At 44.8% G+C, this 27923-nt stretch overlaps 1 protein-coding gene across 2 annotated transcripts in view; it reads right to left on the bottom strand.

Annotated features, from left to right (window-relative positions):
* The window catches only part of heatr1 (HEAT repeat containing 1), an 86747-nt gene that overhangs the window by 30094 nt on the left and 28730 nt on the right, over window positions 1–27923 (bottom strand). For both annotated transcript variants that reach the window (XM_041212301.1, XM_041212304.1), the window contains exons 16-27: window positions 27486–27607; window positions 24815–25009; window positions 23973–24156; window positions 22750–22898; window positions 20373–20565; window positions 20091–20263; window positions 16636–16803; window positions 14715–14948; window positions 5244–5375; window positions 3253–3359; window positions 2134–2286; window positions 489–607 (exon numbers count right to left, since the gene is read on the bottom strand). In XM_041212301.1, coding sequence (XP_041068235.1) covers window positions 489–607; window positions 2134–2286; window positions 3253–3359; window positions 5244–5375; window positions 14715–14948; window positions 16636–16803; window positions 20091–20263; window positions 20373–20565; window positions 22750–22898; window positions 23973–24156; window positions 24815–25009; window positions 27486–27607 — 1929 coding nt within the window. The remainder of the gene's footprint in view (window positions 1–488; window positions 608–2133; window positions 2287–3252; window positions 3360–5243; window positions 5376–14714; window positions 14949–16635; window positions 16804–20090; window positions 20264–20372; window positions 20566–22749; window positions 22899–23972; window positions 24157–24814; window positions 25010–27485; window positions 27608–27923) is intronic.

The following is a 27923-nucleotide window of genomic DNA, read 5'->3' as shown; positions in this document are numbered from 1 at the left end:
AGTGCCCTGTGCTGATAAGCCATGCTGCTTTAGATGGTTAAACTCCAGTATTACCTTACAGCATTCGCTCACATGGGCCTCTTACCAACTGAAACCCAAATTCTCTGGGTCTCTCCATTACTGAAAGAGCATGCATTCTATATTGCAGACAAGCAGAAACTATACTCATGTGGACTCTTCAATGAGTTAGCTTGAATACCATATTCCTGGTGATGGGTTTCCAGCTGATCAAATGTAACCAGTGACTAATACTAGCTTTTGTCCAGGTTATTTAAATTTCCCCATATACTCTGCTTCCAGCTCTCCCACAACACCTTAAATTTGCATGCAGAAGCTTGCATGGTTTTAGTTAAAGGCAAAGAAGACAGCTTTGTAAGTGCAAGTTATTTTGACTCCAGATTGTATTCACTTGAAACCACGATTGATTTAATCTACAATGAGTACCAGAATAAAAATGCGGTGCAGAAAAACTGTTTTATCCTTCACACCTTTGCTGATCCTGGTGCCTTCTGGTGATAGTTTTTGACAGAGGTTCAGTAAACAGTTTAGGACCAGCTGCTTTGTGTATTCCAGGCTGCCCTCCTCAGACAATGATGGATCCAGGCACCTGTGTCATGACAATGATTAACTGTTATTTCTCCTGTAGAACTCCCTTAATTGTAGCCCAAAAAACCGACATTCCACTTTCATGCAAAAATTAATAGAAACACATAATACAATCCCAAGCCACGCTAACAGTTGCGGAATACCATGTAAAATTAAATTTGACTTCTGCAGTCGTTGTAAATTTATAACACAAGCAAAATATTGCTAATGCTTGAGATCTAAAATTAAAGCAGAAAATATAGAAAACGCTGATCAGGTCAGTCAGCATCTGTGGAATAAGAAAAACATAGTTGTGTTCTGATGAAAGGTCATCAACTGAAATATTAACTCTGTTCCCTCTCTATAGATGCTGCCTGATCTGATGAGCATTTTCAGCATTTTCTCTTTTTATTACCGTAAACCTATGGGTATGACTAGTCAGCCTTTTAAAAGTTAAGTATGTATTTTTCTATGCTGCTGTGGGATGTTATTCTTGAGAAGGGATATAACATATACGAAAATTAAAATGATCAAACTGTTGCAGCACCAATTTCTGACCTCTGGGCGGCAGTGTGAAACTACACTATCATTTATTTCCTGCTCAGTGGGACTCCAAGTAGCTGTAGGCAGGAATGACAGTGTCTCGCCCACGTTAGCATTAAAAGAATTTAAATTAAAGCAGTTCAAAGAAAGGAAAGGAGGCAGAGGGTCACAAGAAATGAAACCAGGCTTGAAACATTGAAATCTCAAATCCTGCACGGGACAGAAAACATTCAATGGCTCAAGAAAACCAGGCAGTGCTCCTAATCCATCTGCTGGCAGTGGGCAGGCAGCCAGCTCCTTCTTGAATCACTACTTTTGCCAATTAAAACTAATCATGCAGGGAGAGTGTAAGTGATAGAGCCTCATTCTCTCGCCTCATCTTATACCTCTCAGGTTCTATAATCACCAGGAACCCATCACTCTGTTGCAGCATGCAATTAATTTTATTTCTCCCCATAATATCTTTTGCATACTCTATGCAAAATCTAAGGACAGTTAGAAAGTGAGTTTATACCTTAATGATTTTGATTTCAGCTTTTCCTTTTCAAAATGTCCTATCATTTCCTGAAGATCACAAAAATAAGTACAGATGGGCAAGGTTATTTGACCCACCTAGCCCATCCTTCTGAAAAAGTCTACTAATCCCTGAGAAACCTCTCGATTCCAGAGATACTGCACCCAGAAGACCATGGCTTTAACTTGTCTTTTACTAACTTGTGCGTATTCCCACTTTTTAATGTTGTGCAGAATCTGAAACAGTACTCTGTGATTAACCCATTCAGCAATGACCTGCTCACGTGCAGTCAGAGGGCTGTAATCTGATACAGGAACCCTGATGAATTTCCTCCCCTGGTCTGTCCAGGAGAAGTAAAGCACCTCAGACAGCACGATAGCTGAAGGCGGCTCACTGAGCACTTGGGCGGGTGGGGGGGGGGGGGCGGTTGTCCATCGGATCTTCCAGTTCCGTTAACAAGGCAAAATCGTCGATGTGCTCAGTTCTAGTACCTGGACAGAAGGTTGAAGAGGGTGGGAACCAGAATCTGGGGACTTCTGAGTTTCTTCTTATGTTGCAATAATTCCATGATGAGTGTAACTCTCTGCCAGTTAATACTGCCGGTTAAAGAATCAGTCTCTGTATTCTGCAAATCTTGGATTTTCCTTAAAAAAAAGAATCAGATAGAACATAAAACAATGACAGTCATATTTAAAGGGTAGCTCTGAAAAAACCTTCAAATACCGAACGTATGAAGACCAAATCTGACAAAGCCCATTAAAGTGATGGTGTTTATATCATTAATTCAAGCATGGAGATCACTTCTCTGGGTTAACAACTAGGGCCATATTAAGCAAACAGACCTCACAAAGTAATCTGTTGTTACTATGCGAGGTCAGCTCAATGATCATTGTTGTATTTGTATCTTTCAAACAGAAGATTTCAGACTAACACAAAATCAAGCAACTCCTGCAGAAATATTTAATAATATCTTCATGAGAGGGCTGCATTCCACAAAGAGAATACGCCTTTCTTCTCTGCAGTTTATAAGAATGAGAAGTGATCTCACAAACATATAAAATTCCTCGAATTTGCAGGGTAGATGCTGAGAATTTTTCCCCCTGGCTTGAGGGCCCAGAACTGAGTTGTGGGTTAGGGGGTGGTGGGGGAGGGATAGACAGGACTCAGGATAGGAGGTTAGCCATTTAAGACTGAAATAAGGAGAAATTCTTCACTCAGAGGATTGTGAATCTTTGGAGTTCTCTACCCTAAAGAGCTGTGGATGTTCAATCACTAAGAATATTCAAGGCTGAGACTGATAGATTCTTAAACCCTAAGGGAGTCAAGGGATATGGGATAGGATGAGAAAATAGAGTTGATGTAGAAATTCAGCCATGATCTTACTGAATGGCAGAGCAGGCTCAAAGGTCCATACCGCTTCTTTCTGCTCCTATGTCTTACATTGTGTTCTCAATGTTAAATACCATGGAGAAATAGAGTAGAAATTAAAGTCCAACAATTTCAGTTAAACAATAGTTCTAGCAATATGATTCCCTAAAGAATAATTTCAATGCAGTATATAGTGGAAAATGCTGACACCAACAACGAACTTGGGTCTGGAAACAACATACCTCTGCTGTTGCATTTTCTGCCTCCTGGTCTGCTGAACGGTTGCACGGCTTTGAGATTTTTCCAAAGGTCCTAGTTCCTGGGCAATTTGTTCAGCATCAACTACAATCTGAACCACACAAACAAATAAAAATTACAGATCCCTGAAGGTTATCTTTAACCCTATCAAAATATGCAATTTAAAAGGTGCCAAAACTCATTCAGGTGATCCATGATATGACTCAATCTTTTCTCTAAGGTGGTCATAAAAGATCCTACGACACTGCTCAAAGTAGTGCAGGAGAGTTTTCCCACTGTCCTGATCAACAATTATACCCTAACCAACACCATTAAAACAAATTGCTTTGTCATTACTTTACTGCTGTGTGCAAATTGACAGCTTTAACAGCCTACATTACAGCAGTGGCTACACTTCCAAAGCACTTAATTGGATGTGAAGTGCATTGAGACATCCTCAGTATATATAAATCCAAATCCTTCCGAAACAATAGTTCAGTTAAGAACATCTATTTGTCTGTGGGAGAGTTTGATTAAGTGTTAAATCATTACTCTTGTATCAAGAGCCCATATGGAAGCCAACAGCACAGTATCCAAGTAGGAAAAACATCAGCAGTAGGCTGATGACCCTCGTGTGCTGATGGCCTTGTTCCCATGGTTAAACAAGAGGAAGATTCACAAACATGCCAGCCAAAGCAACATTCGGCATATGAAAATTGGTACTGAGAAAATGAAGTACATTCTTGTTTCAATCTGCAATGCCCAATCAAAATTAAAAGGTATAAGTTTGGATCAAATAGCCCTTCCATCCTGTGCAGAAAACTCACTGTAGTCACTTTGACTAATCTAAAAACAGATACATTGGGCACTGCTACAAACCATTAACAACCATGCAAAGGTTTGCTCTTTACTGTACCCTTTTTCAGTATTTTGGAGATATTCATTAGGCCATACAATAAGGTAAGAATAAAATAATTAAAATCTTTTCACTATTTGATGGTTAGAGAATGACTAACAACTACAAGAAACTCTTGGTAATCTATATATCTATCCTCAATTATGGAAACAAAATAATAGTGACAGTTCAGGTGTCCAGTAAATGTTTTAAATGTGATCTTCATCAGAGGGTTAACAGCGAGATTAATGAGCCAAGAACCAGCCTGCATACTAAAAAAAACACAACACAGCAATTTTAATAGGAGCTGTCTTTCCAATCCTATTTATTTCCGTGGTCAAACAGGCTCGTTGTTTCTTTGGCAGATATTTCACACCCACGCAGAAGTTATATTACTGTGACGCCACAGGAGAAGCACACAGAAATCCTTCCTTAACCTAAAAGATAAAAGACCTTATCTGCACTGATCCTAGGGTCATGATGTGGGACTTCACAGCCTTGAGCACTGAGGCATGGTTTCATTCTAACTACGTCTCCAGAATATGAGATTTGACAATGCTTGGGCTATCAACCTGAATCCATACAGTTTGATTATATAAGCAAACTTTCTCTTTTAAATAAAGATTTGCACTCTAATCACTGGTACCATGTTTAATCCTCTGAGCAGAGGATTTAAGTTGTGGCTTTCAAATCAGAAATACATTTGATTAATGGTCTGATCAAAAATATTTTAGTTTCCTAATGTGGAGAGAATCTTGAGCAATATATGAATTACTGATTTTCTCAAGGAGTAATATTCTCAGAATTAAGTTATGACAAAAATATACCAGGATAGGCAGAGGAATTAAGTCTAGCACAATTAAGAAATGTCATTCATCAGGCGTTCAGTCAGCATCAACATTACAAGATGAAAACTTAAGATTTGCAGTATTATAATGCATACAGAACCAGCCACTTATTCACATGGGTACATTTTGAAATAGGCAACCTTGCTCGTTCTCTTCATTGTGGTCCCAATCAAGCCTGAAGAAAAATTAGTCACATAAGCTTCAATTTGTTGAAGCCCAAAAACACCCCATAGTCAAAGCTGCCGTTACTCACTCCCTTGAAAAGACTGCTTATCGTCTGTGCACAGACTGGGTTTTTGCATTGCACAAGCAGGTCGAATAGCACTCCCAGCAACCTCTGCTGAATCTTCCCATCAGGCAGTGCTGCAAAGAACCGTTTTGTGATCTAGGGAAAAGAAAAAAAGTTTCAAACAGATGAAAGTCCATACGAAATAGGAGTAGACAATTCAGCCCTTCGAGCCTGCTCCGCCATTCAGTGAGGTCATGGCTGATTTTCCACTTCAACACCATTTTCCTGCACCATTCCTGTATCCCTTATTCTGAGATTATGTCCCTTGGTTCTAGAGCCTCCAGACAAGGGAACCATCCTTCCTGCATCTACCCTGTTGAGCCCTGTAAGAATTTGGTACGTTTGAATGAGATCGCCTGTCATTCTTCTACACTCCAAAGAATAAAGGCCCTGTCTATTTAAGCTGTCCCCATAGAACAATCCCTCCAACCCAGGAATTAATTTAGTGAACCTGTGCTGCATTTCCTCTATGGCAAGTATATCTTTCCTTGGGTAAGGAGACCAATACTGCACATAATACTCAGGCGCAGTCTCACCGAGGCTCTATATGTCAGACTTGGCCAAACTTTTTGCATTGGTTGGGGTTGGGGGGGCACATTTCAAAATTTTTGTCACTCAAAGGGCCAATGAGCAAATTTCAAAAGGATAAACTTTGGCACATTAAACATGAATTTCAAAATAAAACATGAAAACACTACGCGGAGCAAAAGTACAACGAGTAATAACAGAGTGAGAGTGAGTGTGTGTGTGTGTGTGTTTGCTCACTCAGCCTCACCCACTGTCAGAGTGGATGAGTGCATGATGATGTGTGCAGGTGAGAGTGAATGAGAACCCTGATACGAGGATACTAGGACAGACTTATGGACATACACTGCGCCCACACACACACACACCCCTCAATCTCTTTCTCTGTCCTTGCACATCCCCTCCTCTCTCGACACACACTCTCACATCCCCCCCCAACACACTCTCTCACATCCCCTCCCCCACACACACTCTCTCACCACCCCCCCTCACACACACACACACACTCTCACACCACCCCCCCCCTCACACACACACACTCTCACCACCCCCCCTCACACACACACACTCTCACCACCCCCCCTCATACACACACACTCTCACCACCCCCCCCTCAAGCACACACACTCTCACCACCCCCCCCTCACGCACACACACTCTCACCACCCCCCCTCACGCACACACACTCTCACCACCCCCCCTCACGCACACACACTCTCACCACCCCCCCTCACACACACACTCTCACATCCCCCCTCACACCCGCCCCTCACACGCACACACCCTCACATCCGCCCCTCACACGCACACACCCTCACATCCCCCCCTCACACGCACACACCCTCACATCCCCCCCTCACACGCACATTCTCACATCCCCCCCTCACACACACACACTCTCACATCCCCCCCTCACACACACACACTCTCACATCCCCCCCTCACACACACTCTAACATCCCCCCCTCACACACACACACTCTCACATCCCCCCCTCACACACACTCTAACATCCCCCCCTCTCACACACACTCTCACATCCCCCCACACACACACACACCCCCCCCCTCACACACACACACTCACATCCCCCCCTCACACACACACACACACACACACACACACACTCACATCCCCCCCTCACACACACACACACTCTCACATTCCCCCCCAACACACACACTCTCACATCCCCCCCCCCTCACACACACACTCTCACATCCCCCCTCTCACACACACTCTCACATCCCCCCTCACACACACACACTCACATCCCCCCCTCACACACACACACACCCTCACATCCCCCCCTCACACACACACACACCCTCACATCCCCCCCTCACACACACACACACCCTCACATCCCCCCCTCACACACACACCCTCACATCCCCCCTCACACACACATTCTCACATCCCCCCCTCACACACACACTCTCACATCCCCCCCTCACACACACACACTCTCACATCCCCCCCTCACACACACACACACTCACATCCCCCCCTCACACACACACACACTCACATCCCCCCCTCACACACACACACTCTCACATCCCCCCCTCACACACACACACTCTCACATCCCCCCCTCACACACACACACTCTCACATCCCCCCCTCACACACACTCTCACATCCCCCCCTCACACACACACACTCTCACATCCCCCCCTCACACACACACACACTCACATCCCCCCCTCACACACACACACACTCACATCCCCCCCTCACACACACACACTCTCACATCCCCCCCTCACACACACACACACTCACATCCCCCCCTCACACACACACACACCCTCACATCCCCCCCTCACACACACACACACCCTCACATCCCCCCCTCACACACACACACACCCTCACATCCCCCCCTCACACACACACCCTCACATCCCCCCTCACACACACATTCTCACATCCCCCCCTCACACACACACTCTCACATCCCCCCCTCACACACACACACTCTCACATCCCCCCCTCACACACACACACACTCACATCCCCCCCTCACACACACACACACTCACATCCCCCCCTCACACACACACACTCTCACATCCCCCCCTCACACACACACACTCTCACATCCCCCCCTCACACACACACACTCTCACATCCCCCCCTCACACACACACTCTCACATCCCCCCCTCACACACACACAATCTCACATCCCCCCTCACACACACACAATCTCACATCCCCCCCTCACACACACGCTCTCACACCCCCCCTCACACACACACTCTCACACCCCCCCTCACACACACGCTCTCACATCCCCCCCCTCACACACACACTCTCACATCCCCCCCTCACACACACACTCTCACATCCCCCCCTCACACACACACAATCTCACATCCCCCCCTCACACACACACAATCTCACATCCCCCCCTCACACACACGCTCTCACATCCCCCCCTCACACACACACACACACACACACACACACACACATCCCCCCCTCACACACACACACATCCCCCCCTCACACACACACACATCCCCCCCTCACACACACACACATCCCCCCCTCACACACACACACATCCCCCCCTCACACACACACACACACACACATCCCCCTCACACACACACACACATCCCCCCCTCACACACACACACATCCCCCCCTCACACACACACACACACATCCCCCCCTCACACACACACACACACATCCCCCCCTCACACACACACACACACACATCCCCCCCACACACACACACACACACATCCCCCCCTCACACACACACACACACACATCCCCCTCACACACACACACACATCCCCCCCTCACACACACACACACACACACATCTCCCTCCTCACACACACACACACACACACATCTCCCTCCTCACACACACACACACACACACAGCTCCCTCCTCACACACACACACACATCCCCCCCTCACACACACACACACACATCCCCCCCTCACACACACACACACACATCCCCCCCTCACACACACACACACATCCCCCCCTCACACACACACACACACATCCCCCCCTCACACACACACACACATCCCCCCCTCACACACACACACACACATCCCCCCCTCACACACACACATCCCCCCCCTCACACACACACATCCCCCCCTCACACACACACATCCCCCCCTCACACACACACATCCCCCCCTCACACACACACATCCCCCCCTCACACACACACATCCCCCCCTCACACACACACATCCCCCCCTCACACACACACATCCCCCCCTCACACACACACATCCCCCCCTCACACACACACATCCCCCCCTCACACACACACATCCCCCCCTCACACACACACATCCCCCCCTCACACACACACATCCCCCCCTCACACACACACATCCCCCCCTCACACACACACATCCCCCCCTCACACACACACATCCCCCCCTCACACACACACATCCCCCCCTCACACACACACATCCCCCCCTCACACACACACATCCCCCCCTCACACACACACACACACACATCCCCCCCTCACACACACACACACACACACATCCCCCCCTCACACACACACATCCCCCCCCTCACACACACACATCCCCCCCTCACACACACACATCCCCCCCTCACACACACACATCCCCCCCTCACACACACACATCCCCCCCTCACACACACACATCCCCCCCTCACACACACACATCTCCCTCCTCACACACACACACACACACACATCTCCCTCCTCACACACACACACACACACATCTCCCTCCTCACACACACACACACACACACACACACACATCTCCCTCCTCACACACACACACACACACACACACAGCTCCCTCCTCACACACACACACACACACACACATCCCCCCTCACACACACACATCCCCCCCTCACACACACACACACACACACACACATCCCCCCCTCACACACACACACACACCCCACCCTCACACACACACACACATCCCCCCCTCACACACACACACACACACACATCCCCCCCTCACACACACACACACACACACATCCCCCCCTCACACACACACACACACACATCCCCCCCTCACACACACACACACACACATCCCCCCTCACACACACACACACACACACATCCCCCCCTCACACACACACACACACACACACACATCCCCCCCTCACACACACACACACACACACACATCCCCCCCTCACACACACACACACATCCCCCCCTCACACACACACACACACACATCCTCCCCTCACTCACTCACACACACACATCCTCCCCTCACTCACTCACACACACACATCCTCCCCTCACTCACTCACACACACACATCCTCCCCTCACACACACACACACACACATCCTCCCCTCACACACACACACATCCCCCCCTCACACACACACACATCCCCCCCTCACACACACACACATCCCCCCCTCACACACACACACATCCCCCCCTCACACACACACACATCCCCCCCTCACACACACACACATCCCCCCCTCACACACACACACATCCCCCCCTCACACACACACACATCCTCCCCTCACTCACACTCACATCCTCCCCTCACTCACACTCACATCCTCCCCTCACTCACACTCACATCCTCCCCTCACACACACACATCCACCCCCTCACACACACACACACACACATACCCCCTCACACACACACACACACACATACCCCCTCACACACACACACACACACATACCCCCTCACACACACACACATCCCCCCCTCACACACACACACATCCCCCCCTCACACACACACACTCCCACATCCCCCCCTCACACACACACACTCCCACATCCCCCCCTCACACACACACACTCTCACATCCCCCCCTCACACACACGCTCTCACACCCCCCCCTCACACACACGCTCTCACACCCCCCCTCACACACACACACACACACATCCCCCCCTCACACACACACACACACATCCCCCCCTCACACACACACACATCCCCCCCTCACACACACACACATCCCCCCCTCACACACACACACATCCCCCCCTCACACACACACACATCCCCCCCTCACACACACACACACACACACACACACACACACATCCCCCCCTCACACACACACACACACACACACACATCCCCCCCTCACACACACACATCCCCCCCCCTCACACACACACATCCCCCCCTCACACACACAAACCCCCCCCCTCACACACACACATCCCCCCCTCACACACACACATCCCCCCCTCACACACACACATCCCCCCCTCACACACACACATCCCCCCCTCACACACACACACACACACACACATCCCCCCCTCACACACACACACACACATCCCCCCCTCACACACACACACACACACACATTCCCCCCCTCACACACACACACACACACACACACACACACACACATCCCCCCCTCACACACACACACACACACATCCCTCCCTCACACACACACACACACACATCCCCCCCTCACACACACACACACACATCCCCCCCTCACACACACACACACACATCCCCCCCTCACACACACACACACACACATCCCCCCCTCACACACACACACATCCCCCCCTCACACACACACACATCCCCCCCTCACACACACACACACATCCCCCCTCACACACACACACATCCCCCCCTCACACACACACACACATCCCCCCTCACACACACACACACATCCCCTCCTCACACACACACACACACATCCTCTCCTCACACACACACACACACATCCCCCCCTCACACACACACACATCCCCCCCTCACACACACACACATCCCCCCCTCACACACACACACATCCCCCCCTCACACACACACACATCCCCCCCTCACACACACACACACATCCCCCCCTCACACACACACACATCCCCCCCTCACACACACACACACACACATCCCCCCCTCACACACACACACACACACATCCCCCCCTCACACACACACATCCCCCCCTCACACACACACATCCCCCCCTCACACACACACATCCCCCCCCTCACACACACACATCCCCCCCCTCACACACACACATCCCCCCCCTCACACACACACATCCCCCCCCTCACACACACACATCCCCCCCTCACACACACACATCCCCCCCTCACACACACACACATCCCCCCCTCACACACACACATCCCCCCCTCACACACACACACATCCCCCCCTCACACACACACACATCCCCCCCTCACACACACACACATCCCCCCCTCACACACACACACATCCCCCCCTCACACACACACACATCCCCCCCTCACACACACACATCCCCCCCTCACACACACACATCCCCCCCTCACACACACACATCCCCCCCTCACACACACACATCCCCCCCTCACACACACACATCCCCCCCTCACACACACACATCCCCCCCTCACACACACACATCCCCCCCTCACACACACACATCCCCCCCTCACACACACACATCCCCCCCTCACACACACACATCCCCCCCTCACACACACACATCCCCCCCTCACACACACACATCCCCCCCTCACACACACACATCCCCCCCTCACACACACACATCCCCCCCTCACACACACACATCCCCCCCTCACACACACACATCCCCCCCTCACACACACACATCCCCCCCTCACACACACACATCCCCCCCTCACACACACACATCCCCCCCTCACACACACACATCCCCCCCTCACACACACACATCCCCCCCTCACACACACACATCCCCCCCTCACACACACACATCCCCCCCTCACACACACACATCCCCCCCTCACACACACACATCCCCCCCTCACACACACACATCCCCCCCTCACACACACACTCTCACATACCCCCCTCAGACACACACTCTCACATACCCCCCTCAGACACACACTCTCACATACCCCCCTCAGACACACACTCTCACATCCCCCCCATCACATACTCTCACATCCCCCCATCACACGCACACTCTCATATCCCCCCTCTCACTCACTCTCACACACTCGGAATTCTGCAGCCATTCTCTGTTTAATTAATGCTCTGCTTTCTTATTCTTTCTGCCAAAGTGAACAACCTCACATTTACCCATATTATACTCCATCTGCCAGATTTTTTGCCCACTCACTCAGCCTATCTATATCCGTCTGCAACTTCATGTCCTCTTCACAGCATACTTTCCTACCTATGTTTGTGTCATCTGCAAACCTAGCTACCATGCCTTTGCTTCCCTCATCTAAACCACTGATATAAATTGTAGAAGTTGAGGCCCCAGCACAGGCTTCTGCGGGACTCCATTCGCTAAATCCTGCCAATCAGAAAAAGATCCATTTATGCATACACTCTGTTTGCTGCCAGCCAACCAATCTTCTATTCATGCTCATATGTTACCCCCTACATCATGAGCTTTTACTTTCCGCACCTTACCAAATGCCTTATGGAAACCCAAGTATAGCACATCCACATGCTCCCCTTTATCCACAGCACATGTTACTCCTTCAAAGAACTCCAATAAATTGGTTAAACATGATCTCGCTTTCACAAAACCATGCTGACTCTTCCTGATTACCTTGAGTTTCTCTTAAGTGCCCAGCTATAACCACTTTAATGACTAATTCTAACATCTTCCCGACGACAGACGTCAAGCTAACTGGCCTATAATTTCATGTTTCCTGCCTCCCTCCCTTCTTGAATAGTTGGGTAATATTTGCTCCTTTCCAGTCTGATGAATCTAGGGAATTTTAGAAAATTAGCACCAACAAATATACTACCTCATTAGCCACCTCTTTTAAGACCCTAGGATGAAGTCCATCTGGATCTGGAGACTTGCCAGCCCACAGCTCCATCAGTTTGCTCAGTACTGCTTCCCTAGTGACTGTAACTTCACCAAGTTCCTCTCTCCCTTCCACCTCCTCATTTACAGCTATTACCGGAATGTTTTTTGAATCATCTATAGTGAAGACAGAGGCAAAATATTTGTTCATTTCATTTGCCATTTCTTAACTATCTACAATTAACTCCCCATTGTCACTCCTCTAGAGGACCAAATCTCATCTTACTTGCTCTTTAACTTTCAAGAGGTATTTTAAAAAGGAAATGTTTCAATTCAACCCAGATTAAAGGTTGATTACTTAGAAATTCAGAAATTTAATTTGTATCCACAGTTCTGCACATTGGTAGTGGATTGGTTAATTTTATAGCCATCATGAGCAGTTGCTAGCAAGGTTTGTTCTGCAACCAGCTATTGTGTTTTTTTATTTCAATTTTTAAATGTATCTTGCCATTTTAGGTTCTCAAACCTTCCTCAATGCTGGAAATCTTTCAGAAAATGCAGCACCATCCCTCATTGGATACACATACACAAGGGCAACACTCTTCATTGAATGCATATAAACATGACAATATCCCTCAGGGAACCACATATGCACATCACAGTACTGCTTCTCAGTGAACATACAATGCACAACGCTGCCCTCCACTGAAAGTATACTTGCGCACACACACAACTCGCACTATTATTCCACTGAATACACAGAAGTATAGCATGCCCTTCACTAAACACTCTTGCACACTCAAAAGCATAGCATTACTCCTAAACAAATGCAGCCAAGCATGCTAAGGTCTCACTGAATGCATGCACAAGCAGAATATTATTTCTTCCTGTGTGTATGCAAACACATTTATACTACTCCCTGAATGCACATGTAGTTACCTGTTCTTACTTATTCCAAATCTACATATACATAAATATTAGCAAACTAACATTAAACCAGTATTAACACTAAGCAATTTATTGGAAAAGAAGATCTTTTTTCCCAGAAAACACAGCACTTATGGAAATAACAAATTAAAGTGCTGTGCTTTCCGTGAACAGTACATTTGCAGCACAAAGTACCTGTTCAAGTGCAGTGATCTGCAGTGCTGGTAACCCTTTGTACACCTCGTTGGAATTATTTAAAGCACTGACGAAAAGATTCAGACTATGTGGATCCTTTGCCAGTAATGCTGCGGAATATTCATTGTACTTTGAGAGGATCATGTGTAGCATAAGGGCTTCATCTTTGAGAAGGGCATCAGATTCTTCCTCTAGCAGTCTCTCCATTAGGGGCAACAGCTTGGACAGTACAATCTGAAAAGTAAAATATCACATGGCATAAATGTTACTACCTTTATACAGTGTATCCTTGTTACACAATGTGCCAAATGAAAAGGTGCCTTCAAAACTCTGGGAGCGATTTAATTATTATTCCAAAACACACTTAAGCGGGTTGGTCTTACCATATCTCGGTTTAGTGGAATGGCAGGATGCAAAATCATCATTCTAGCACGCAGTGCCAACCAAGCTGGAGAACCCCAATCTTGGCTACCAAAATGCCACCTAATTGGCATTGCCTTTTAATTATATTTTGCCCATTGTACCCCACCCCATTTGTCATGTGGGAGCAAATGATTCCACAATCACTGGGCAATTCTACAGAATTATTCAATTCTTCTTCAATAAAGGTCACTTAACTGTGAGGACATGTTCACACAAATTCCAGTGAGGAAAAAGAGTCCACTGGACAACGATCAGGAGTGACTCGCACTAAATTCTGCACTTCCATCCTCTCAAAGCTACCTGCAGCACTGATCATTATCCTAGATAATTTGGCACAGACCAAGATCAACTCAAGAGACTTTCATGATTTTTATGGGTAAAGGCCTCACTATTCAATGCATTTGCCCAATGATTTCTGGGTGCAAAAGGCAAACAATATCAACAATTGTTCCAACACTTCCAATTAAGGCAGACTGCTTCTTTAACAGCGTTAGGTTGTAACAGGTTTTTTAAAAATTGTCTTCGGTGCACTTGGTTGTGCACTTGGCGTGCATGTGCAGATGCAATCACCTAAAACAAAGCTACAAAGTTTATTCAACAACAACACTTAAACTTATGTACGGCCTCCAATGGTGGAACGGTTAAAATCTGGGTTCTGAAAAAGGCCAGAGTATGAGGTGCACAGAAATATCTAAGAGTTGTCGAGCTGGAGAAGGTTACAGAGATGGGTAAGGTTGAAGCCATGAAGGGATTTACAAGGGGATGAGAATTTTATAATTGAGGCTCTGCTGGACTGGGAGCCAACATAGGTTAGTAAGCACAATGGTGATGGGTGAATGAGGCTTGAGGGGCTGGCCAGTAGAGCACTGGAAGAATTGAATCTGGAGATAACAAAGGCATGGATGAGAGTTTCAACAGATGCACTGAGACAGAAGATGAGATCTCCAATGTTAGAGTGGTGGAAGTCTTGGTGCGGGAGCAGGTATGGGATTGGCAGCTCATCTCAGGGTCAAATAGGACAATACGGCTGCAAACAATCTAGTTCCGCCTCAGACAAAGCTCAGGGACATGGATGGAGCTGGTGCATATGGAACAAACCTTGTGGTGGGGACCAGAGAAAATGGCTTTTAGTCTTCCGAACGTACGCTCATCATCCAGTCATACGGACAACTGTCTCAATGACATTACCTTAATTACTGTAACTAAGAAGTACTCAAGTTCAATTAATGTGGTTTAAGTGGACAATCATTCAACCGAGTGTCAGCTTCAGAGGAGATCTTAACAGTCAGAGAGTAAAATTATTAGCAATTTTAAGATGGATGATTTGAGACAGTTTTCATTATTCTTTAAGTTTCTTTTTCATTAATTATTTAATTACACTTCTAGCTCTAATTGTCATCAATATGCTTGAAATTATAATCTGACTGGATAAAATAATGTTAAAAATTACATGGACCTCTGTAATTGTTTCTCTTGCAACTACACTTAAAAATCTCACCTCTCCATTCACCACCTCAAATGCTTTCAGCAAGTTACGTGCTACATATGATGGTCTTCCAGCATCTCCTATGCATTGCAGAAAATTCTCCAGGGCTTCTGTTAGCTTTTTATGTTGTGATCTTGATTTACTAGGTGTTAAAAGTTCCTCAAATAAGATACTCAGAGCCTGGACAAATAGAACAATTGAGCAATAAACCATCTGTTCCAATACAGCACAGGTCGCAGCCTCAGATGTAGCTATGCAGAAAAGTACACCTTGAAACTTAGATTACCCAAGGCTTAGCCCCTTTCCTCACGTCCAGGTGGGATTTCCCTGGCTCCTTCAAGGGGAACGGAAGAATAAACCATTTTGAAGAAAGAATAGAGCACTCAAATAAAACTTATATGATAAGATTTCAAATGGCGTAAAGGAACAAAATAATATTCTCATGAGAGGTCATTAAAATCTGAAACGTTAACTCCGCTTCTCTCTTCACAGATGCTGCCAAGCTTGCTGAGTACCTCTAACACTTTCTGTTTTTATAACAAAATAGCCTTTGGGGTGCATTTACACAGGAAATTAAAGACAGCAAAAAACATTGGCAGAGCCATAAAGAAATAAACAAAATCCTTGGTTTCCTATTGTTTCCTGTCTAAAACCTGAGAATTATAAGGGCAGCTGGGGCATGGGGAAGGGAGTGTGAAGAGAAAGAGACAAGACGACTTCTGAAATCCTGAGCCTGCTGAGGATAATCTTATTAGGGATATGTTTGAATCAACTTTCAACCTCATACTCCCAAGAGGGAGCCTATCTGCTAAGGGTGCACATTTGGATGTTTGAGCGCATGTTACACTTAATTCTATAACCAGTAAGGGAGGAAAATCTTGGAAAGTGCATAACTTCTAATCTGCACCCCCTGCTGCAAACACAAAATCAGAAAAATGGCTCTTAGGGTGCACAGAAAGATTGGAAAATAAGATAATCAGAAGTGGAAAAGGCATATAGAGTTTAGTGACCATGTTGCTGAGTCTGTCAGCTGTAAGAACTCTTAGGAACATCTCATACATGTTCGGTTCAATTTTGCAACCATTAAGTGTGGAACCTCACGCACAGTACATGAATGGATAAAGGGCAGGTAACCTAACTGGCAGGATGTGACCAGTGGTGTCTCACAGGGATCTGTGTTGGAGCCTCAATTATTCACTGTATTTGTTAATGATGATGCCGGGGCTCCAAGGGTTGACCTGTGAGAGGAAAGATTACACATCTAGGGATGTATTCCCTGTAATTTAGAAGATTAATGTGCAATTTGACTGATATTTTCAAGATATTAAGGGTAACTAATAGGGTAGTTAGAGAGAAAAGCTTCCGTTGATTAGAGAGTCTAGGACTAAGGGACATAGCCTACAAATTCAAGTCACATCTTTCAGAATATATGACCATATGAATTAGGAGCAGGAGTAGGTCACTCGGCCCCTTGAAACTGCTCCACCATTTAATAAGAACATGGCTGATCTGATTATAACTTCAACTCCACATCCCCACCTACCTCCAATAACCTTTCATCCCCCTGCTTATCAAGAATCTATCTACCTCTGCTTTAAAAATATTCAAAGGCTCTTTTCCTCAAAAGGGAATAGAAGCAGAGTTCCAAATACTCATGGCCTCATTGAAAAAAATTCTCATCTCTTTCTTAAATGGGAAACCCTTATTTTTAAACAGTGACTCCCACAAGAAGAAACATCCTCTTCACATCCACCTTATCAAGATCCCTCAGGATCCTATATGTTTCAATCCAGTCGCCTCCTACTCTTCTAAACTCTAACAGATACAACCCTAGCCTCTCTAACCTTTCCTCATAAGACAACCCGACCATTCTAGGTATTAGTCCAGTAAACCTTCTCTGAACTGCTTCCAATGCATTTACATCCTTCCTTAAATAAGGAGACCAATACTGTACACAGTCGAGTCAACTCTTGTCGTTTGCAGGGGTTCTGCTCCTGTGAAATCTCATGACAGGTGCAATCGCGAACTGTGAACTTGCACATGCGCAGAGACAGCATTTGCGTAGTGTGCCATTTCTATGTGGGAAAGGCGAGAGTTAAACATTCTAAATCACGGATGAGTGAAGTTTTGGAGCCGTGAACCATGATTTCGTGTACATACACATTTGCACGGGTAAACAAATTCGCAATGGGCATTGGGGGGGGTGCGGGGATGATGGAAGTTGACTGTACTCCAAATGTGGTGTCATTGATGCCCTATATAACTGAAGCATAACTTCCCTACTTTTCTCCTCACAAACAAAACCACTCTATTAGCTTTCCTAATTACTTGCTGTACCTGAATATTCGCCTTTTTGCAATTCATGCACTAGGGCACCCAGGTCCCTCTACATCGCGGGGCTCTGCAACATCGCAATATCTCACCATTTAGATAATATGCTTTTTTATTTTTTCCGCCAAAATGGACAATTTCACATTTTCCCACATTATACTCTATTTTCCAGGTCTTTGCCCACTCACTTAACCTAGCTATATCCCTTTGTAGCCTCCTTATGTCCTTCTCACATCTCACTTTCCTACCTACTTTTGTGTCATCAGCAAATTTAGCAACCATGCTTTTGATCCCTTCATCCAAGTCATTTATATAAATTGTAAAAAGTTGAGGCCCCAGCACTGATCCCTGTGGCTTGACTCTCGTTACATCTTGCCAACAGGAAAAAGATCCTTTTATGCCTACCCTCTGTTTCCTGTTAGCTAGCCAATCTTCCGTCCATGCCAATATGTTACTCCCTACACCATAAGCTCTTATTTTCCGCAATAACCTTTGATATGGTACCTTATCGAATGCCTTCTGGAAATCTAAGTACAGTACATCTACCAGTTCCCCTTTATCCACAGCACATTTTACTTCTTCAAAGAACAGCAATAAATTGGTTAAACATGATTTCCCACTCACAAAAAAAATCTTGACTCTGCCTGATTACCTTGAATTTTTCCAAGTGTTCTAATATAACGTCTTTAACAATAGCTTCTAACATTTTCCTATGGCAGATGTTAAGCTAACTGGCCTGTAGTTTCCTGCTTTCTGTCTCCCTCCCTTTTTGAATGAAGTAAAGAAACCCTTCTACAAGCAAATGTCAGTTAATGCTAGGTAAATTGTTAAATTTGGGGCTTTGTTAACCAAAGGTGTTAGGGCGATATGGGGTTAAGGTGGGTATAGGGAGTTAGGTCACAGGTCAGCCTGTATGACATTGACATGGTGGAAGAAGCTTGGGAGGCTAAATGATCTATTCTTGTTCCTATATTCTCCATGGATCCCCATTTAAGGCCAGTATATTACAGTAAATGAAAGCTATATGAAGAAACTTGCTGACATTTATGAAAACTACAATATCCAAATGAAATTTCAAAACAAATTAGACAAAGATATCAACAGAAAAATAGAATAGCCCCTGTCCCCTTTCTTACTTGACTTAAATGAGTGGGATCTGCAATAATCTCTTCCGCCACACGGGCAAGCTTATCAATCACCACTTGATAGACAGACCCTTGCATTTTGGTTAACGTTTGCAGACAGGCAATAGCTCCCCGGCGCACTTCTCTGACAGGATTTCCTAAACTGATGAGTAAGGAGACCACCACTGAAAGCAAATCACAGTTTGGTAATCAAGTTGCATCACAGTTTTAAAATTAATAGAAAATATTTAATCATACAAATTTAGCGGACTGAAACCATTAGATAGACCATACCTGGGAGTGATGGAGATGCAATCAGACTTCTATCCTCTGCAGACTGCGATGCAAGTATCGCATGACCCAAGTAAAGGGCTCGAGTCTGTAATACTGCACTTATTGTACAGTTTAACTGGTTGCTAAGGTTACAATTGTAGGTCCACAGAAGCGACAAGAACTTGAAGAGATGACTGGGGTCATTCAAGTGAGTCTGTAATATAAATAATCATCGAAAAGGCTAGAGTTACAAAGCCATGTTTTATCAGTACGATACATCAATTTAGGATGTCAAACAGGGACCTTGGAAAATATCAATGGGATTAGACAAAATCAACATGGATTTATGAAAGGGAAATCACGTTTGACAAACCTACTGGAGTTTTTTTGAAGATGTAACTAGCAGGATAGATAAGGGAGAACACCAGTGGATATGGTGTATTTGGATTTTCAGGAAGTTTTTGATAAAGTCGCACAAAAGAGGTTAGTGCGCAAAATTAAAACACATGGAATTGGGGGTTAATACACTGGCACGGATTGAGGATAGGTTAGCAGCAGGAAACAGAAAGTAGGAATAAATGGGTCTTTTTTGGAATGGCAGGCAATGACTAGTGAGGAACCATAGGGATCAGTGCTTCGGCCCCAGTTGTTCACAATATATATCAAAGATTTGGATGAGGGCACCAAATGCAATATTTCCAAGTTTGCTGATGACACAAAACTAGGTGGGAATGAGAGTGGTGAGGAGGATGTTACGAGGCTTCAAGGCAATTTAGAGAAGTTGAGTGAGTGGGCAATTACATAGCAGATGCAGTATAACGTGGATAGATGTGAAGTTATCCATTTTGGCTGGAAAAACAGGATGACAGAGTATTATTTAAATGGGGATAGACTGGGAAATGTTGACGTACAAAGAGGCCTTGTACACCAATCACTGAAAGCAAGCATGCAGATTCAGCAAGCAGTTAAGAAGGCAAATGGTATGTTGGCCTTCATTGCAAGAGGATTTGAGTATGGGAGCAAGGGTGTCTTACTGCAGCTATACAGGGCCTTGATGAGACCACACCTGGAGTATTATGAGCAGTTTTGGTTTCCTTACCTAAGGAAGGACATATTTGCCATAGAGGGAGTGCAGCGAAGGTTAACCAGGCTGATACCTGGCACGGTTGTTGAACAAGAAGAGATTTTGCCGATTAGGCCTGTATTCACTGGAGTTTAGAAGAATGTGAGGGGGCTTCATTGAAACGTATAAAATTCTGACAGGTTTCAACAGATTGGATGCAGGGATGATGTTTCCTCTGGCTGGGGGGAATGTAGAACAAGGGGTCACAATCTCAGGATATGGGGCAGGCCATTTAGGACTATAATGAGGGGAAACTTCTGCACTCAGAAGGTGCTGAACCTGTGGAATTCTCTCCCACAGGCAGCTGTGGAGGCCAAGACACTGAATATATTTAAAAAGGAAAGAGATAGATTTCTAGGTTCTAAAGGCATCAAGGGGTATGGAGAGAGAGTTGGGGTATGGCATTGAGATAGAGGATCAGCCATGGTCATATTGAATGGCGGAGCAGGCTCGAAGGGCCAAATGATCTGCTCCTGCTTCTATGTTTCTATATTTATTTTAAATTAGTTTCTCATTCCTCCTCCTGATGGTGGTCAGTTCTATGATGCATCTGAAAAATCTCAAGCACCGACAGTGCGCTAATTCAGGAAGTGGTTACATACACCTGAATATAATTATTCTCCCTGCATTTGAATGGGGAAAAGAAATTATTTAACTTGTTGGCACTTGATCAAAGGAAGGTTTAGACTTTTCATAAATTCAGGCTGTCAGTCAATTTATTATTCATAATATATTGTACATGGAAAATAAAGTCCACAAATTTATCAAATAGGAGATTTACAAACTTTTGTCTCCCAATGCAAATTGCAATTTATTCAATATCTTAAATTATTCCTCTGTTATAATGAGTTACAGTAGGATCACTGAGAATGCAATGGTTCTGCAAACAAGCAAATGCACTTAGTACTCAAGTCCATTTAGTGCAAGGCAGTTTGCACGCCCCATTTAAATTATACGTTCAGTTCAGACAAATATTGAATCCAAAGTTCGCACCTGAATTGGCTCTTAAACTCTCATTTTTATTTAACTAATCACAAAAAACAGAGTATGTAGTTAGTGAAGTTAGAATAAGATAAATTGTAGAAAAAGGAAACCAGGAATAAGCAGCTGTATATTTGTTTTATTATGAAAGGTATCCCAAAACGTTTGAATTGGAACTACAAAAGTTATGTCACCAGATCAATCTCATAGAAATCACTGCACTAACAAACCAGATTTTTTTTTTCTCGTGTTGCCTCCTCCTTGCTCTACATTACGGATTAAGTTTCAACTCACCTTAAACAGAAGCTGCATGAGCGTCCTGAAGCTTCCTGCATGGCTTCCTTCACTAGCACCACAAACAATAAGGTCAAACAAATCAATGAGAAGATGAAGATAATCACAGCTTTGCCGATCCAAGCTTTCAGGATTCCACCACATCTGATCTGAAAGTTTGTAATAAGAAAATACAACTTCGGTATGGCAGCCGATTAGTCATGACAACTGGTTAGAACAAGTTGTGAAATCTTAATCAATTAAATCTGCCAATTTGTCGTGCAGAGCCAGAAAATGACAGTGAGGCAAAGTGAGAATAACTGCCCTTAATGTCAATGTAATACTGAACAAAGTTTGCCACCAAGGAGCCTGAGCAAAACTGGTATCAATGGGAAAGCAAGCGGCTGGAGTCACATGGAAGATAGTTTGGACTGTCAAAGGCCAAAAATCACTGCCTGTAAGGCACAGTCCTTGACCCAACCATCTTTCAGGTGTTTCAACAAAGACTATCTTCTATCATAAAGTAAGCAGTGGGTTGGTCACTGATCATCTTATGATAACTCCATTTGTGACTTCTCCAATAACAAAGGCTCATGCCTGCCTACAGCAAGGTCTGGGCAATGTCAAGACTTTTGCTGACAAGTGTCAATGCTGTTTCAGAAATTTTGCTGTGTAGAATAGCACACAATATTCCAGATAGGGTGGAACATACAACCTCAGCATAGATTTGCACTTTATACATCTGTTAATGCAGTCCTGCACCATAACTTCACTCTATGGATTTTGCTAATTATAAGCTCAAACAAGTCAAAAATATTTTGTGGTACACGTCCTTATAAACTAAAATCAGCAGAGATCGACAACCAGTGAAAATGTGCAGTTCTCTGAAGCAAAGGGCACATACTTGTCTAGTTGCATTTACAAAAAAAGCTTGCATATACAGTCCTTTAAAAGAGGTTGCAGTCGGCAGTACATTCTGCTGATGGGAGTTAACAATTTTAAAATGTCAGCCATGCTCAAGAAGAACTGGCTAAAAAAAAGAACTGCCCCCGTTTTATCTCCAAGCAAACTAATACACTTGATTCTGGTTACATTACTTCCATTTGATGCCTTCTATTCTCCACCTTTTAAAAGAAATAATTCAACAGCAGTGAATCATTCCTGTTCCAAAGTGTGAATATACATGGATCACACTATTTACGCTCAAATCATTAATAGCCAACACCCCACTTTAAATACCTCACCTTTCAACAGTGATTCGGGAGGTTTGAAAGCAACAATAAATTTCTTTAGCAACAAAGTAAGGATTAATCCAGTTTCTGCACTTTTAGCATTGCCACGCTGCATATTTTCCACATATTCAGTAAGCAGGCCTGCTGGCACCATGTTCTCTTCAACAGAACCAAGATGCCACTTCTGGGAAACCTTCTGCAATATTGAATGGAGAGAGTGATTAAATTCATATCGAAACATTCAGCAAACCCCCTAAGGGATTTTTTTTATGTGCAGTGTGTTTGGGGCTAAGAGGGAGGGAGGGGTCTTTAAATCTTCAATTTATCCTTTGGAATCTCAATTTTAAAAACCGTGCACTCAGTTCTTAGTCTATTTTTCATGAAAGAGGTGCACAAGTCCTGTTCAATATCCTGTTTAACCTTGTGCTCATCTGACTCTCTCGTGCTCCAATTATACAAAGCAGGATTTGCTGGCACAAGAGATTCTCTTCTCCATTTCCTTTTCACTTATCCTAAGGTTTTGTATTATTATATCGTTACAACAGAAATAACCGTAAGGTGTGGTTTACATTTATAACCGTTCAACATTTAGGGTGATTCAGAGTAGGTGCCAAGCCATTGTACATGTTGTGGAGTAAATACAGAATAATGTAGCATTAACGGATATTGAATAGGTCAGTACAAATTTACTAAGAGAATGGAAGGCAATTAGTTTTTGGTCTGAATAATTTAGTTGAAATTTATGATGGTGAAGCCCACTATGTGTACTAAGTGCAAATACATTTACTCAAAAGGTGTAACATGTGTGCCCTGAAAAAGCTGCTACATTCCTCAAAGAAGTTAAAGCTTCTTACCATATCTGAATTTTTTGCAATTAGTTTCTTCAGCTTTTTCTCCAGAATACTGTACACTTGCAAAGCCAAGGGCAAAGAATCTAGGTTAGACTGTTTCTCCAAGGTCTGAACTAAAGCAAAACTTAGTACATTGGAGATCAGCTTCTGTTTCAGGTTTGAGGACAGTTTTCCAACGACTTGTATGAGATTTTCCATCTGCAAACAAAGCAATGAATATAGTCATGATTCTCAGCAACTTTAATGTATGTTATGCCGCACACTGGGAGAGCCCCCTTTCCTGTTCCCACCCACTGCTGCAAAACTCAAATTCAATATCATGACATTGTATCATAGCTATTACAAATGCTGGCCTTGCCAGTGCCACGCACATTTCAAACAAATAAAAAAATCACCTTTGTCCCTTCTTATAAGCGGTTATTTATGAATTATTGTGATATTTGAACATTTTTTTCAAGTGAAATTCAGCTTGTTATCAATCAGAGCACCTTAGGATTATTTTTTTTTTTACTGTAGACTTCTATTTTAAAATAATCTTACTACTGGAGTTGCAATTTCTCCTTCGCAGTAATTTTGTTGTTCTCTTGTTCCTGGGGTCTATCTCTATCACAAGCATCTTTGCAAGACATATTAGTAATTCCATTCAGCACATTTAAACCTTCAGCTTACATTGAATATAATTGTTTCTAAGTTCAGCCACTTAACGGGTAGAATTTTCCCACCGCTTGGGGGGGGTTTTTGCATGGGGGCGGGCGCAGACCTGATTGGCATCCCCGATCAGGTCTGGCACTGCCACTTTACGTGGGCTGGCCAATTAAGGCCCGCCCAGTGTGACGCATGCCCAGAAGTGCTAAACGCTCCCTGTGCAGGCTGGGGCGGGGGATTCCCCGAGTCAGGGCCTGTGCTTTTTCGTGCATGCACGCAAAAGAGCGCAGAAATCTCCCTGAGGCACAGGGCTGCCTCAGAGAGATTAGTTTAAGTTCCAAAAATTTTAATAAAGAAAAAAAAATTTAAGACATAAGGGTCATGTGACAGTGTCACGTGAGCTGGGACATGTCAATGAACTTTAGTGAAAAAATTTATTTAATTTATAAACCCTTCATGTGGGATGAGGTTCAATGAACAATGCGAAGGCCGCATGGACTCTTCGCCTGCCCGCCAACCTTAAGGTTGGACAGGCAGCTTTCTAAGTAGGCTAGTTAGTTAATTAATGGCCTTTGACAGTTTGGCGGGCATGCAGCCGACTCGATTGTGCGTCCGCCGAACCGAAAATCTAAGTGACACACAGTGACGTCAGAATGCACGCCCGACGTCACCCCTCATCATTTTACGCCTTGGCGAACGGGCCCTGACCCCGTCACTGAGCTGAAGATTCAGCCCAATATGTTTAGTTACAGTAATTTTTCTTTAATTTCAATTTTTTTCCCCCCTCCCTAGGGTCAACCACTGAAATAATGAGGGTCGCTCATTAACATTTACTTATTTTCCATTAAATGCAGCCATCACACTTGCCCACACCTGACCTCCCAACTTGCTCCCTTCCAGCCCTGGTCCACCTCCCATCCAGGCCTGTTCCCTGGAGGCCTATATGAAATCAGGAAGGGCCTAGAAGGCTGGGGTTGTATTTTTGGATCACTAACTCAACGTGTTCTTCTGGCCTGCTAGGGAGGGGCCAAGTCATTTGTACAACTGCTGTTGCCCTGAATCAGCTATAGGTTTCTGTTGGAGATGAAATGACAAAGGAGGCTGAGAGGTAAGTAAAAAGAGAAGTGTCAAAGGCATAACAGAATGATAAATGTAGAGAGAAAGAGATTCTGAGAGAAAAGAAGAAAAACATAGAGAAAGGGTGAGAATAAGAGATATATACGGAGAAAGTGCATGAGAGGCAGAGAGAAATCATGCAAAAGTCATTAAGAACGAGATAGAAAAGAAAAACAAGCAGAGAAAAAAGTGAAAGATAAGGCACGAACAATGCTATAGAACTTACTAGTGTCATATCCATTGTTTCAGGACAAAGACTCTATAACAGTAGATAAACCAAACAGGCAGGATCCTTCCAGGTTTGATCCCTGGCACCTCCTGAGCTTTTTATGATCAAACAGACTTCCAATAATCACTATTAAAGCAGGGAAGGCAGTGGCTTAGTCGTATTGTCACTGGGTGAGGATGCCAGAGACCCAGAGGTAATGCTCTGGGGACCTGGGTTCGAATTCCACCATGGCAGATGGTGAAATTTGACTTCAATATAAAAAATATCTGGAATTAAAAGTCTAATGACCACAAAACCATTGCTAATTGCTGTTAAATGCCCATCTGGTTCCTTCGCCTAATGGGAAGGAAATTTGCAGTCCTTACCTGGTTTGTGACTCCAGGCCCACAGCAATGTGGCTGACTCAAAGGGATGGGCAATAAATGCTGGCCTAGCCAGTGATGCCTGCATCCCATGAACACCACTTAGTTAAGAGCACCTGGTAGCAAGGGAACATAGGCGAGTACATGGTCAGGAAAGATTCTGTGGTTCATCTGTCAAACTTTAAAAATTGTCTCCTCTCCCAAATATTTATGCCTTAAATTCCCCAAGATGAGGGGGAAAGATTGGTCAGAGTTACAGTTTCAACAATAATATTTCACATGCTGCACGAGAAGTTTAATTTCCTTGAACATTTTCACTTACTGCTTGAGTCCTAAAAGGAGGCTCCATCAAACACAAGTTATTCACCAGAAGCTGGATCAGTTTCTGATTTGCTTCACCCACAACTTCCTTTGAATTACAGCTGTCAATAACTTTTTCGAGTTCTGTTCAAGAAACAAGATGGTAAAGCTAGCTTCAAGCAGAGAACGCAGCACTTGTAGTAAAACAAGAAGCAGGAACAATTTGCTTGTAACTGAACAATGGCATAAAAAGAATTCTGCAGACCAGTAATTCCTCATGTGTAATCAGCATTTGCACTGTGCTCTATCAGTGCTGCAGGAATACAATTATACCATATGGTGGCCTTAAAAATAATTTATTCCTGGAGATATCTATACGTCCTCATCTATGCTCCTCATTCCAGGAACGGTTGAGTAGAAAGCGAATAATTTATACTTAGGCCTCTGATTAAACTAAACA

The sequence above is a fragment of the Carcharodon carcharias genome, chromosome 2, assembly GCF_017639515.1.
Source record: "Carcharodon carcharias isolate sCarCar2 chromosome 2, sCarCar2.pri, whole genome shotgun sequence".
Classification (NCBI taxonomy): Eukaryota; Metazoa; Chordata; class Chondrichthyes; order Lamniformes; family Lamnidae; genus Carcharodon; species Carcharodon carcharias.
The sequence above is the reverse complement of the archived record's forward strand: the minus strand, read 5'-3'. Positions and strand labels throughout refer to the sequence as shown.